Consider the following 14,310-nt stretch of genomic DNA (forward strand, 5'->3'; position numbering starts at 1 on the left):
CAGCTGAGCTGCTTTGTAGAATGAAAACTACAGTGAAACTTGATCCACAAGCTGTACCACTATATAATGGTGAAAGATGGCTCAAGTTGAGACGTGCAGACAAAAGCAGGCTCAAGTTTCAGTCGTCGTATTGCTGTGTGGTGTCTGTGAGCCGTCATATGTGTAAGAGTAAGCAAGAAAAAAGAAAGGCAGCATACACTGCCTGATTAGGCCTGTGTTTACAAGACGTAGTATATGATTGGTGGTGTGATGAAATAGTTACACACCCACGCATGCTTGCTTTGGGCATTGCCTTTTTCATAGACCCATGGGAGGGGCTATTTTATGCTGCTAGGAGACATTTCAGGCATGCATGCACAGACATGCACGCACACACACACATGTGCACACCACTTTTCGTGCTCAATTCATCGATTTCTGAGAAGCGGGTGCAGTTCTGTTTTCACAGTCTGTAGACAAGTGTGAAAAAGGATTAGTGTCAGCAAAGGTTACATTTGAATGACATAAATGTAGATTCATGTAAATTTGCCATGCTCATATTGGCATGATTGCATAATTTAGAACATTAATACATTTGAACTATAATTCATGAGACACAATTTGAATTTAAAATCAGTGTCTGTCTACAATTAACTGGAATATAATTGGGAATTGCTCTCGTTATTTTACTATAGTAGTTGAATATTGGCGCCACCAGTGTTTAATCTTATTGTTGTGTATCTGCACTGTTACTGTCTATCCTTATGCTGGGAAATTGCTGATTTTATTTTTATATTTTATATAACAATAGTCATGCAGTTAGGACTGTATTTAGACGGATTGTTTGTGTTTTTCATGACTTTTTTGCCCATGAAAAGTAGTAAGAGGAGAATTGAACAGAATCCAACTGCTGTAATCATCTGATATTGAGGTCTGATATAAGTAATTGCCCTTTGCATAGCTTCTTTTTGTGAGCTGATTACACTGATTTAACGTTGTAAATCATGCAAAACCTCACATATCTTAAATGACTTGATGGAATCTTTTCACCTTACTGCAGCTTCTCTTGTTTGCAGTGCTGGCATACCACATGCACAGGCACACTGTCATAGTACAGTTACAGCAGTATACAGTAAAAGTTTATGTAAACCAGTGCCTGGTAGTATTTGGCACCACACAAAGATTCGCTTTGAGAATCGATGCCACCTCGAGGCTGTGTCCATGGCTGTGAATTTGCATTTAAATTGCATCGCCCACACAGCTCGATGCACTGCACCTGAAGAAGTACAGAAGGAACTGGGATGAGTTCTGGAGCAGTGACATATTACTACTGCGTTTCACAAACAAACAGAAGACAAGCACAAACAACAACAAAACAACCAAATTGATTTAATCTTATTTCTTATTTGTGCATTTCTTAGTCTCTAAAGCTTGAGCCATGATATGAAGGCATGTTATCGTATGAATCATACAGTAAAAGTTACAAAATGTGTTTGCTCTTGTATATCAACAATTCAAGAGTTACTGTTGGATATAATATCTGGTTTCTCCCTTGACCAATACAGGTGTGGCAGGCGGTATGATACGACAGGCTGGGTCAAAGATTAAGGAGAACATTCCACTTAGGGGCCTCCTTGACATTCATTGACCCAACGGACCCATTAACACTCCTATTACCTACATTTGCAGTGGTTGACTGATTCTGGAGAAAACAAAATGCATCATACTTGACTGCTCACCCTCATGATCTGCCATTTTGGGACGGACGCACCGAAAAATGCTTGTACATCAGGCAGTCGCCCGTGCTGTTTAAAAGTCACTGAAGATCATTGCAATTAGATGTGATCCTGTATGCTGCTCTTTTGGGACATATACACAAGAGTGACTGAAGGACGAGCTAATATTAGACATGGTCATAGAGGAATAGGTGGTGGGGACAGTGACAACAATGTCTGACAAGATGTCGCCTAACATATTTAGAAGTTATATTGCCGGTGTCTTTCAAGATAGTTGTAAACCTTTTAAGTGGAAGTCAGCTCTGTAAGTGCCAAGTTGTGTTGTGGATGCGGTTGAGCATGTGGGTATGCACCTGATAACTTTTTTTAAATAGACAGATATTGCTCGGGAGTTTAAGTTTGTACGTTTTTTTTGTAGCAATCCCTGTAATAATTTAGTAGGGTTTTAAAAAAAGTAAACTGAAAAAGTAACTCAATACTGAGTTTGCAGCGGTGTGTTTTGATCTGTATTTATTTTACTACTGGGAGTGACAGCTGTGCCTGTGGTACTGTGGTAACTAATACTGAGGAAAGGCCTGCTTTTTTTTCTCCAGCTGTTTCATATAACAATACCACATAATATCACATAACTGTTGGGTTCACCTCATGTATCTTCCAATTCTCCCACTGACATAGAGATTGTAGATACGGTGTTGAAACAGGAAGCCCTGATTTCATTTCTTCCACATATCATATTTAGTGACCTGAAATGCGGTGAAAATACACGTTTACTCATTGTACTTTCAAATACACCACTTTAGGTCACTGTCCTTATGCTCACTGCCACATGTGTGCACACTTGTGATTAATGTACAATCTTGGATGACAATCACACTTTCGTGACCTGCAATACAGAGGCTGAGTTATGGGTGTTTTTTTTTTTTTTTGTCGGTGCGACAAAATGACATGCAGTCTGTGCATGCTTGTTTGGATTTAGTCGGCACGAAAGTGGTGTGTCTTTGCATACTGGTGCAACACTGGGCATGTGTACGAAGCCGTAGTCCAGCCCCGCAAACCCGCCCACCACCCTCCCTCTTCCCTTCGGTGCGTCTCGGTCCGCCCGCAGCAGTCTCCTTCCCGGCGAGATTTTCACTACAGAGATGGCTGCAAAAGTGTGCAGATCGGTGCTCCTGTTGTCCCGGAGCAGCGGAGCGGGGGCCGGCAGCCTCCCTGCACTTGTTGTCTCTTCACAGCGACACCATCAGCACATAAGACCGGTAAGTCCCAGGACGTCTGTGAGCACGGGGGGGAGAGAGAGAGAGAGAGAGGTGTAGGACCGGGGCAGGCGGGCTGGACCGGAGAGAGAAAGCGGCGGTGGTGGCGGCTGGTCTGGCTAAGGAAGTAAAGCTAACTAGCCTCAAGATTTTCCGTTCATGTCTTTTCTTCCGGTTGCGCTTCACGAAGAGGTGAGGCACTAGATGAGTCATGATATGTATCATGACCCGGTGTGGTGTGGTTGTTTTAATCCACGGTGGGACCTACAGAGCTTTGACAGAGGCAATGCAGGTTTTTTTTTTTTTTTTTGAAGCCCATCAACACCCCACTGGCGCTGCCCCGCCGTTTACTGTAACTAGCCTTCAGACACTCTGCCCCGCGTTCACACAATGCCTCATATCTCTCGTGTCCTTCAACTTTGCAGGCATATATATATATATATATATATTTGTCTCTCTCCAGCCAGTGCTGTTCTGGTTGTTGTGTGTGGATTTGAATGCGATCCCATTGAAGATGTGGGATTGTTTCTGCAGTAGATGTTGGGATCGGCCTGATTAACGACGGAAAGGGGATGGGTGTCTTATTTTTTGTGTGCGCTTGTTGCTATAAGCGTGTTTGACGTGAAGCAGCAGAAGGCTGCAGCTTCGGGAAGGTCTGGTTGGATGACAGCCCATGACCGATGCTTCCCCCTCATCTCTCTGCTTCTACATGGTGTGTGAGCTGCAGCGTTTTGTGTGTGTGTGTGTGTGTGTGTGTGTGTGTGTGGTGCAGCAGCAGCAGAAACTCAAGATAATGAAGGTCTGTCCATAGCTACAGAGGAAAACTACAGTTGTGCCGAGCGAGGGGGGGTGATAGAGATACTCACTGTTTGTTCATGCACTCAAACACACATGAGACTTTGCAGAAACATTGAAAGCCCACACTTGGATGATGTCAGACTCTCCAGCCAGCCTGCTGTTTCTCCCCTCCCTGTGGGTGTTTCCCCATTTTGCTGGGAGATCCTGGGTTTTCCTGCAGACCCACGCAGGGTCCTCCAGGCCACTGTAGCAGAGCACGAAACCTTGAAACAAAAAAGCTCACAATAACCAGAGCATGAATGCGTTTGCAAAAAATGTGGTTGCACATCTTGTTCCTGCCCCTGTGACCCACTGCCTCAAAGGCTGAGCCTTTACGGCAGCTGCCTGAGGAGGGAGGTGTGAGGTACTGGATGGACTTGAATACACAAGAATGAGGAAGTCGTTGCGGTACATGGCAGGACGTCTCCTACGCTGTCAAATACTGCTGTGATGTTTTGTGAGTTTTCTTTTACCTCTATTTTTTCTCCCTCCTTTTTCTTACTCTCTATTTGTCTTGAGATATCCTTTCACTCGTTGTCGTGTTTTTCCTCTCTTCCCCTCCACACACTTCACAGGCCATGTGAAATTAAATGAGGCTCCCCATCCTGTGATCCAGGCCAGCCTGGAGGTTAAGTAGCTGTCAGAATAGACTCACTTGGTCCACGTCTCCACACTGTCCCCATGGTGCTGTCGGCCACTGTGAACTATTACAATCGAACACATTTACCCCCCGTGGAGAGGTAATATTCTCCCCTCTTCTACAATACGTGGGCCTATTTAAACCTTAAATGATTGAACAGGGTGAGTTGCGGCTCACTGTGTCTCAGCAGACTTGGCCCAAATACATTTTCATTTTATTTCAGCCTGCACAGGTTGTAGTTTCGTTTGCCTGTCATATTGTGTCTTTGTCCATCGAAGCGTTGCTGCTGCAGCTCCTAACGTGGGCCTGTCACCGTGTGACAGCCAAGCTTCTGTATTCACTGTCCTTCACCGCAGAGTGGGAACGCTCTGTTTTCTAGACTTGTGTCTATAAAGCTGCAGTGGGACACGTCCTTATGAGTTTCCATTAAGCGTGTAGTGTCTGTTAGCGGGACATGTAAGACACAAATATGATGTCTAGAGCTTCATTTCGGGCAGCGAGCAGACTTAACGGCTCCGACTGCCGCTTCAATAACGTGCTGCGGCAGAGATGGGTCAACTCTCCAGGGTTGCAACGCAGTCCGTGGGCTTCAAGGCTCACATTTAACCTGCACCAGATTACTATTGAGTCAGCTGTCGTATAAAATGCTGCTGTCTTGAAGTGCGGCAGGCGAGTTGAGTCATTGCGAATCAACAGTGCTTGTAAAAAGGCTATAAATCAAAGGTTGAAGTTGGGTTTTCTATGGGATAAGCCCGCTGAGTTAATATTTCAATATGTTGTGTCTAAAATATAGGTTGAGCTAAAAGTAAAAGTGCAATCAATTCATCAAGTTATTTCTTTCTTTTTAAGGCGACTTGTTCATTGAAGCTGAGCAGTTGGTGGCTGTTGTGTTAGAGGCCAGGGGGTCGAGGCCCGCTCCTGGCTTTTAATCCAATCAGTGTAGGAGTAAACTAATTTATCCCCGCTGCCTTCACAGGCTCAGTACTGAAATGATCCGGCTTAGTGCGATAAGAGACTGACTGTCGGCATGTGGCTGTTGTCTGTTGGAACTGTGATAATATGGCTGAATGATTGATAAACCTGTCCGTACAGGCACTTTCATGAATGTGTAATGCATATTGAATGGAGGACTGAAGGTTTTGACATGAAAGGATGTATAGTGACTGATTCCAGCAACTAGCCACTCGGCTGGGTGCGGGAGAAGATCCTGTTCCTTACTCACTTCAACAAAGAGATTCCAGGCTCTTTCACTTTTGGGTGAGGTTCCCGTTTAATTAGAGTTTGCAGATGATAATACAATATGATAGAACTTATCTTCCTGGTCTCCCTCTGTGTCTGGGTAAAAACCGTGTGATCTCCCTGTCACCCATGCATCATTACCTGTCTGTGCCCCATATATCAATTACCTGCCACACTAATACCCACTGCCACCCGTGGTCAACCTGAGATAGGCTCCCAATATATACATTTATAATAATCAAGGTTTATGATGATCGCGTATCTTATCATTTCATGTCTGGTACCTTAATGGAAAGGAACCTTGAGAAGCTCACTGTTCCATCTTTTCATTGATGTTGGATTACTATCTGTACTCGGAGGAATTTTTAATGGACATGAAGTGCAACTTAGAGGGTTTTCTGTTGTGGGTGAGAAAATTGATCGTTTTCCTGCGGGGTTTCATGCACTCCTGCTTAGGCGAAGTGAGACGATAGAATTTCAGTCCGTCAAAGGTATGATTACGAAAACGATTGATTCGTTACTGGATTATACATTCTGGCCATATGCCATGTTCCTCCTACTGGTCTTTACATGCTAACATGTTCCACATTAGCATACAGTATGAACTGGCTTGGGTAAAGTGACACCTCTACCTATGACTGTACAGTCTGAATTAACTGCTTTAGGAAGTGCTTTTTCACTTTACAGTAAAAGACGTGAAGAACCAAACCAGTGTGGTCATCTTTAGACTTATGGACAAGGAAAAGAATATGAAATTTAGGTAAGGATCATATATAAAAGAGAGCGCTATCAGCATGACTAAATAAGATCAGGAATATAATACTATACAACAGAAATAGTATAGATTATTGTTGTTGAAAAGGTTGAATGAGACATCACTATTTTGCACATTGGTTAAGCTGAGTCTGGTCGTGCAGATATTCATTCAGAAACATCACAGTGTAACTCTGCTTTTAGCCAGTTTCATATCTATCCCCACCAACAACTCAGTGGTTCAGTCCACAAGTGACTGCCCTCCTCCTCAGTGTTTGAATTAGTTTTAGATAGTGGGCTGCAGAGCAATGAACAGGAAATAGAGGAGAAACAACCAATCTTGTAACGCCAGCCAGGCATATTGGACCAATGTCCAGATACAGAACGAGTGCATTTCCCTTGATGCTTTTGCCCTTCTGGAGGACTTCGGTGGCCAGTAAAATCTGGAATTCGTCACAAGCTGTGACCCCTATACGTTTTGTGTTTTTTTTTTTTTTTGTATGGGCAACGCTTTCCCATGAAATGAGGCCGTGTTGCTACAGCCTCAGATCCTTCATTTTGTTAGTAAAGCTGCGTGTCCTTTACAGTACTGCTGTTTGCTCTCATTTGTTTGTGCGTGGGCGGCGGGATGAGGAAAGAAGGTAAGGTGAAAGGTGGACTTATATGGACTACATGCAGAAATTAATCATTTGATCATCATCACAAGCCTGCTGTGTAACCCACCATTCTTGTCGTTCCTAATTAAAAGAAGTATTATTGTGAGGAACAATGATACAGAAAACGTTTCAAAATGAACATTAGCTATAGTTGAAGCAAAACTCTGCTCTTTTAGATAACGGTCCTGGAACAACTTGGCTGGTGCGTTAAGCACGCGACCTCAAAGCAGGGCGGTAACACGACGCTGTCGACATTTTATATTCTGACAATTAATTTGCAACACGTTTGGAAGTTGTCTGGAACTAGTCCGTCCTGTGTAACTGGCTACTTGGCCTTAATGAAACAGGGTAAGTCATGACATCTCATGGCAGTGTCGTGAAAATGCCACCAATAGTTTGACCATCGTACAGAATGACGAGTGTGTTTTGTCATCTTACAGTGGTGAAATGCTGACGGCTTTAGTTTCTGTGTTTCTGACAGAGAACCTGTCAGCTCGAGTCATTTCCAGTGTCTGGGTGTTGTACGGCTGACCTGGCAGGAAACCGAGACGGGTGCGTTTGTTCTGCTGCAGCCTTTTTTTAAATGTATTAATTTTTTTACATTTTGCTACAGTTTTCATCATCTTTCTCACTGTTTCCAATGCAATTAGGTTGCCAGGTCTGAGAGATGGTTGAGCGTTCAGTGTTGACATAGAGTGGTTCTTGGGGAAATAAGTAGTTCAAATTTAAGACAACTTTGTTGTTATTGTATAGTGACGATAATCACATTACATCTCATGGCGAAACAGCTTCTGCTGCAGGTATTTTCACACATGCCCCACGGACAGCTGTGGATTTTGTTGCTCTTTGACTGCATCTTTTCAGCTGATTCATGGCCATAGGGAGAAAAACTCTCTGTGCTGCTTGCTTTTTGTAGGCTCTGCTCGATCTCCAGACATATGCAAGAGCGTGTCCGGTTTCCCCTGCGCTTTCTTCTTCTGATTTCCCCGTGCTCTCCGAGTCCATCACATTGCAGCACCTGCTCGACACGGTAACCTGTCTCACGCTCACCAGCTGTTTGTAATCTGCTGTTCATTATAGAGATGCTGTAGCACTGTAAATGGACAAGACTATTGTGATGGACAAAGTCCTCGTTAGTGCTCTGGAAGGGATTTCACCCTTGAAGTGGCAAATGACTGGCGAACTTCTGCCGTTGGCGTATACTAATTAGCTGCTTCCCGTGTTTTCTGTGTGGCCCAGCGTGTCTCCAGTCTGAAAAGGACATTAAACTAGGCCAACGTGTGTAATGTGATGATGGATGGAGGCAACGCTTGGTTACCCACCTCTCATCTCTGGGATGTTTCGCTGGTGGCGTCCTCCGCCAGGGAGGGCAGGTGAGTAGTACCCGAAGGCCACCAGCAGCACAGCCTTTCACGCCATTTAGATGCGAGATCGTGGTTCATTATTGTGACAACGAAACTAGTCTGTGGCAATGCCGGGGCAGATTTGGCTTGCATGAAGGTCAGCTTGTCCCAGATGATCTGTCAAAGAATGTGTGACAGCTACGTATGTGAAAGCATTTCCTGATTGAGGTGGTTCTGCGGCCCTTTTTTGTGGGTCCAGTGGGTCCAGAGCAGTTAGTCTCCGCCACACTGTGACAAGCACCGCATCTATTAAGTAATGCCGTACTATAAGTATTGCATTTCTGCTGACAGAACAGTTTTGTGTAGTGCTGTATGCCATACGGTATTCATTTTGCAGTTTATATACTGTATGTACTACTTGTGTTGTGGGCTTCTATGGACTTGTAGAGCATGTTTTATTCATTTATTGTATTGTAACATGTAGTTTGCATAAAACCTTGGTCAAAAAAGAACATGAGGTGCAGGGAGTCAGTTATATCTGCAGGCCAGAGAACCTTAAAAGAACGATGATCTTGAATTCAAAACAACCATTAAGCGAGTATGGTAATATCTTACATGAGAGTAATTGTGTGGTTTTTCTACATTTCTACAGGTATACTCCTACCGACACACCAAAAAGTCTCTCCTCGTTCATTTCAGCGAGAAAAGGGACGAGAAGCATTTGCCTCCCTTGCTTTCTTTGCAGAGTTCAGTTTGACAGAACTTCGCCCTGCAAAATATCAAGACTCCAATACGCAGCTAATTAGCAAGAGAGGGGGTCGACCTCTCCTCCAGGAAGTATTGATTGTTTATACCCTTGTTTATTCAAGTTCATGGTGAATTAATACAAGCGGCAGAGTAGGGCGGATGCTGGCTGAGTGCAGGGACATTGACACAGTGGGTTGTGACAATTAAGCCATTGAAACTTCTCTAAGCTGCAGATATACAGTCTCGGAGAAAGCCGATACGTTGAGTCAAGATTAGATAGACTTTATGTACTAATGAAAGTAAAAAACGTAATCTGATGATTGTGTGGTGAGCTTCTCATATCAGCCCCACTATAGAGCTTTATTCTATGAACCCATAATCGGCTCCCACTTCTCTACATTGCGCTGCTTTATTGAATTGAAAACGGTATGGCACAGTATATCTGACGGACCCGTAAATTACAATTGTGCTGTTTAGATTAGGAATGCACCAATCTGACTTTTTCTGTCCCGATACCGATAGTGACACCTGGATCAGCTGATGCAGTTACCAGTGTTTAATTAATAAGCTATACGCCTCACTGTGTGGAAGTGACTCGGATCATTCGTTGATGTGTGAATATTGCTCTCCTAACAAAATGGAACGAATAAATACATAGATATCCATTTTTTGAATTGTTATTTATTATTAAGATAATAAATTGTACACCAGCAACTTGGTAAAACATATTCAAAATGAACAGGAATACAATTCAAGTGTAAACCTTTTTCAAGCAGCAACAAAATGGTCAAAACTTAAACAGGATTTAAAACCCCGTTCATATATTGTATATACTAGTATACATACGTAGAATTTAATTAAATAGATTGGCTCCTTTGACACAAATGCTCGATTTGAGTCAGTATCGGCCGATATCAGTATGGGTGCATCCCTAGTTTAAAGTAGGAAACGATCATATCAGGGAAGTGCAGCAAGAGGAGAATCATGGCGGCAAGAGAAGAGAAACTGGCTCAGCTGTCAACAGCGAGACAGCTCTTAATTGTAATTGGTAACATTACGTATGAATGACTGCTGCTGGAGTAATAATGGCTGTGTTGTTGTGGAGAGGAATGTTGGGATTGTGTGATATGAGGATTCCCTCGGCCTCAGTCTCACCTTTCACTGGGCTGCTTCTCATTACAGCTCTACCACATCTCACCGCCGGCACAACCGAAAGGAGTATTGTATATGTCTAACTATAGAGCACAATTCACTTGGAAATTTGGAGTTTTACTCTGAAAGACATTTACCCTGTTTTACATTCGTAGATGCGTAGGTGAAAAATGCTTGATCAAGAACTGCCAATTTCTGAGTATAATGGCCACCGGTTTTTAGAAGAATACATCTAATGAGATCTATCGTATATGATGGTGAAGAAGGAGCATTTAGGATCTCTGACAACACATTTGAGTATAATTACTCTGTAAATTATTTGCGCACGCATATAAGTCACCCAGCTGGAGGAATAAGTAATATATTTCTTTACCATTAGGTTAACGTTTAACCAAAATAACAGAGGAACCTTGAAAGCCAAATATAGTGCACAAACCACTAAACAGGTCGCTTTCAGACACACACACACACACACACATACAAACATAAACAAGCTCGTAAGTAGTCCTTTTGTTCCTGCTGGATCGACGTATTGGGTTAATGGAAGGAGGGCGTGACACCTTTTTAGGCCCGCTGATTAGAGAGTACGGGCCGGTGTCTCCTCTGATAAAGCTAGTGGATCTCTGTGGACGGATGAGGCTGCTCTGCTGGGGGGAAATCTGCATGCGTTTCAGACTTCATCTACTTTGTGAGACATACTGGTGTAAGTTTACAAGGGAGATGAGGGCTCTGCTGGTCATGGTTAAACAGGATGTGTGGAGGGCTGTGACATCATCCTTGTGTTGAGGTCACTGTGGCTAGCAGGAGACGTGTGTGTGTGTGTTGACTTGAGAGGAAATCTCTCTCCACGGCGGCTTAGTGAGGCCTGTTGCCAAGCCGGCTGCCGTTTGTTGTTTCTTTTTAGCATCGGCTCACTTTGCTATCTTTGGTGGTTGGCAGGCATTCGTTACAGCCGTCATATTAGGGTTTGTGTAAAAATATATACTCCCCGCTTTGTGCCAAGAGCAAATCAATGAAGCAGGCAGCTTTGTCTCATGTCTCCTTAAAGGGTAAAAGGGTATTTTAGTGGAAATCACACATTCTCTCGATCAAAGCAAATTCAAAAGATGTACAATGACTAAAAAAAGTTATAGTGGCATAATCTTGTACTACCTTCTCCACAATTTCTAGAAATATGGTTTAAAGTCACTCTGGATCATTTAACCCCCAATGATTAATTGGGTAGGATTAATTTGTGCACACACTTGAGGACGCACATGCTAAACTTCTTTGCTATAGTTTTATGCTATTTTCACGCTGGTGGCAAAAACATGCCAAGTAATGTAGTATTGCACCAGTGAAGCTCGGGAAAAGTAGCCTGCTAGCTACTTTTCAATTGTTTTATGAGGAAGGGAACACATTCAAGGCATAAGGCTTGAACACTATCAAATGATCCTGATCCCAGGCTAGTGTTCATTACAAAAACAAATCCAGTAATTCTGAACTATTGATGATGTTCCCTGGTTCATCATGCACCTACGAGGCAACGCTCACCCCCTCCATCAATTGTTGGCTGGGCGGTCGTGTGAATGACGGTCAAGCTGTTATGGCTAGACGATAAAACTAAAGTTGTGTATATAACCACAGTTCTATGAATTGAGACTGACCAATATCCAGGCATTAAAATGGCTGTAGGTGGTGCTTTGACTATGGGTTGACATGCCCTCGATCATGAGAATTCAGCACGCTCATAACAAAAGAACAGGTGGAGGGGTCTTTGAAATGTGAAATAACTGTGTATTGCAGTAGGCACACAGAAATAAGTGGTTGCTTGGCAGCTGCTCAAAGACGACACGTGGTCTGAAAGGTCGTGGCAGGAAACAGCCGCTCACAGCCAACATAGTTTGCTGGAGAGAAACCGGCTCTGATGTCACTTCGAGTCCCCTTTTTTGCTGACTCACAAAACTGTTCCTGTATTGTCCCTCTTCAATTTTCCAAATTGCCTTTCCAGCCATGCTCTCTGCCTGAAATGAGCCGTCTGTGTTTTCTGAATGATGCTTGTGACATTACCTCATTACGCAACCAGAAGGGACGTGAGATTGATCAGACTCCGAGCACATGCTTGGGAGTCAAAGAGCCGCAGAAAGCAAGACTCTCTGTTCGGCCTGGCGCCAAGTTTGTTTGCGCTGTAATTACCCAAGTTGTAGCAGTGCCAACATAGACACAAGCACACGGGGGATTCACCATGGAGAAAACAAACAAATATGCACATCTCCACCAAACAATGGACTCTAAGCCCTCAAGTCCCATTGTGTTATTTGTAATGATTCGCTGGACCAGGGAGACGAGCCAAACACTCTACAACAAGCTCGATCGCGACCCGAGCTGAGTGCTTTTTGGTGTGCATGTACAGCTTTTTGCTGCTCCTGCAAGGCGAAGATACTAATAGCTTTCCTCTTGATAGGTGGCCGGTCTCCTCTGACTACTTAACTGCTAGTTTTAAATGAATCAGGGGTCTGAGCTTTGAGCCTTGTCTCTTTTAATTAACTACTATATCAGTAGTGGATCAGTGGCCCGGAGACACACGTGGAATAAGCATGCCTGTTTCAGAGAGCTCAGCTGAGGTTGTCTGGGAGAGGTGGGGAGGGGTCAGATATGCGGTATAGTGGGGGTGATGGTGGATAAGGCTGCCTTTTGCTGCCTCAGCACTCTGGATCCTCTGTCATTTTAATGGTATTCTATATTTCTTTGTGGACTGGAGGTATTGACCAGATAATCCTATTAGATCCTATACTTTATTTTTTTTGCCAGGCCTGCGTTATATGTCCGATATATTGATGTAGTATTGCAGTTGACTGAATGTGCTGCTGTATATTCTCAACTGTCCATTCACCCACACTGAGTGATTTAATCTCAGTTGCTTTTTTGTCACACAACAGCTGTACGTCATGAGAGAAATGATTCATAGCGGCATTCGGTTTCTAGTTCTACTCTAAATGCTGTGACGTGTCTGTACAATGAGTTTACTCACTGCTGATCATGTCGAGTTGAACCACATTGACCGAATGCAATCAGAGATACTGCAGTAAAGGAATTGCTACCTCCATTATAAAATGTACAAAAAAATCTTTTTAACTTCCTAAATATATTGTCTCACAAATATATTGTCATTTCACCCAACTTCACAATGACCAGTCCATCACGTGCTATTCTAAAACACTGTGCCTCGCCTTATAGAGCGGTGTTCTGCCTTCTTGTATTTGAAAGTCAGAAAGCACTTCGAGGGGAAGATGTGTGTGTGTGAGATAACGTCTTGTCTCTGCTCATTTCACCTCTGGGAAGCAGGGCAGTAAGTAAATTGCTTATGTAAATAGCTCTGCTCCTGTAATCTTTCGTTGATGTGACAGCCTGACATGGAAGATTTTCGAAATGCTTCTTTTGGATTAAAAGAGCATTTAACTCTTGACTCACAGCATCCATCAAAGGGAGATATCCAGTAACAATAACAGCAGCGGCAGCACTACAGATATGGTAACGTTTGATTAAAATGATGGTGATGGTGACCCGTGGTCTCGTTAGCAGTCATTGAGAGTGACTGTTTTTGTTAATGAAAGCCGACAGCCATAACTGTTCTTCTCGGTCATTGAGTTAACGCCATGCTGTTTGCCGGAGCTCCTCCTTTTACGGTGCGACTGCAGTGTGGTAGTAATAAGCCTGACACTCGTATAGGCTCATGCTAATTAGCGCTATCTGCGTTATTGAGTGTTTTCAGACTGTGACTGTTTCTTTAAAGGCACTGAGATGGAGGCCTCTTTGTTGCTCTCTTAACAGGCTGAGACTGCATGTGTGCTATAGCTGTACTAGTCCAGCTCAGATCTTTATTTATTCATTTCCCTTCATGTGCTTTTGCATGTACCGTACACACACTTGCCTTACACCCTTTTCCTGCTTGAGACGGAGGAAGAAGCCGTTGACCTCAAACGCCCGTGGTTCTCT

At 43.5% G+C, this 14,310-nt stretch overlaps 1 protein-coding gene across 6 annotated transcripts in view; it reads left to right on the forward strand.

The window, feature by feature from the left end:
• Positions 1-2,255: 2,255 nt before the first annotated feature.
• mcu (mitochondrial calcium uniporter) overlaps positions 2,256-14,310 on the forward strand; it is a 53,218-nt gene continuing 41,163 nt past the window's right edge. Inside the window, exon 1 of one of the 6 annotated variants that reach the window (XM_076076871.1) lies at positions 2,256-2,971. In XM_076076871.1, the coding sequence (XP_075932986.1) occupies positions 2,855-2,971 (117 nt within the window). In that variant the 5' untranslated portion in view covers positions 2,256-2,854. Of the gene's footprint in view, positions 2,972-3,035; positions 3,161-14,310 lie in introns of those variants that run through there. The other 5 variants (XM_076076870.1, XM_076076874.1, XM_076076873.1 and 2 more) reach the window with 5 other exon arrangements.

The sequence above is a fragment of the Anarhichas minor genome, unplaced genomic scaffold (genome assembly GCF_050575085.1).
Source record: "Anarhichas minor isolate MPS153535 unplaced genomic scaffold, ASM5057508v1 ptg000058l, whole genome shotgun sequence".
Taxonomy (NCBI): Eukaryota; Metazoa; Chordata; class Actinopteri; order Perciformes; family Anarhichadidae; genus Anarhichas; species Anarhichas minor.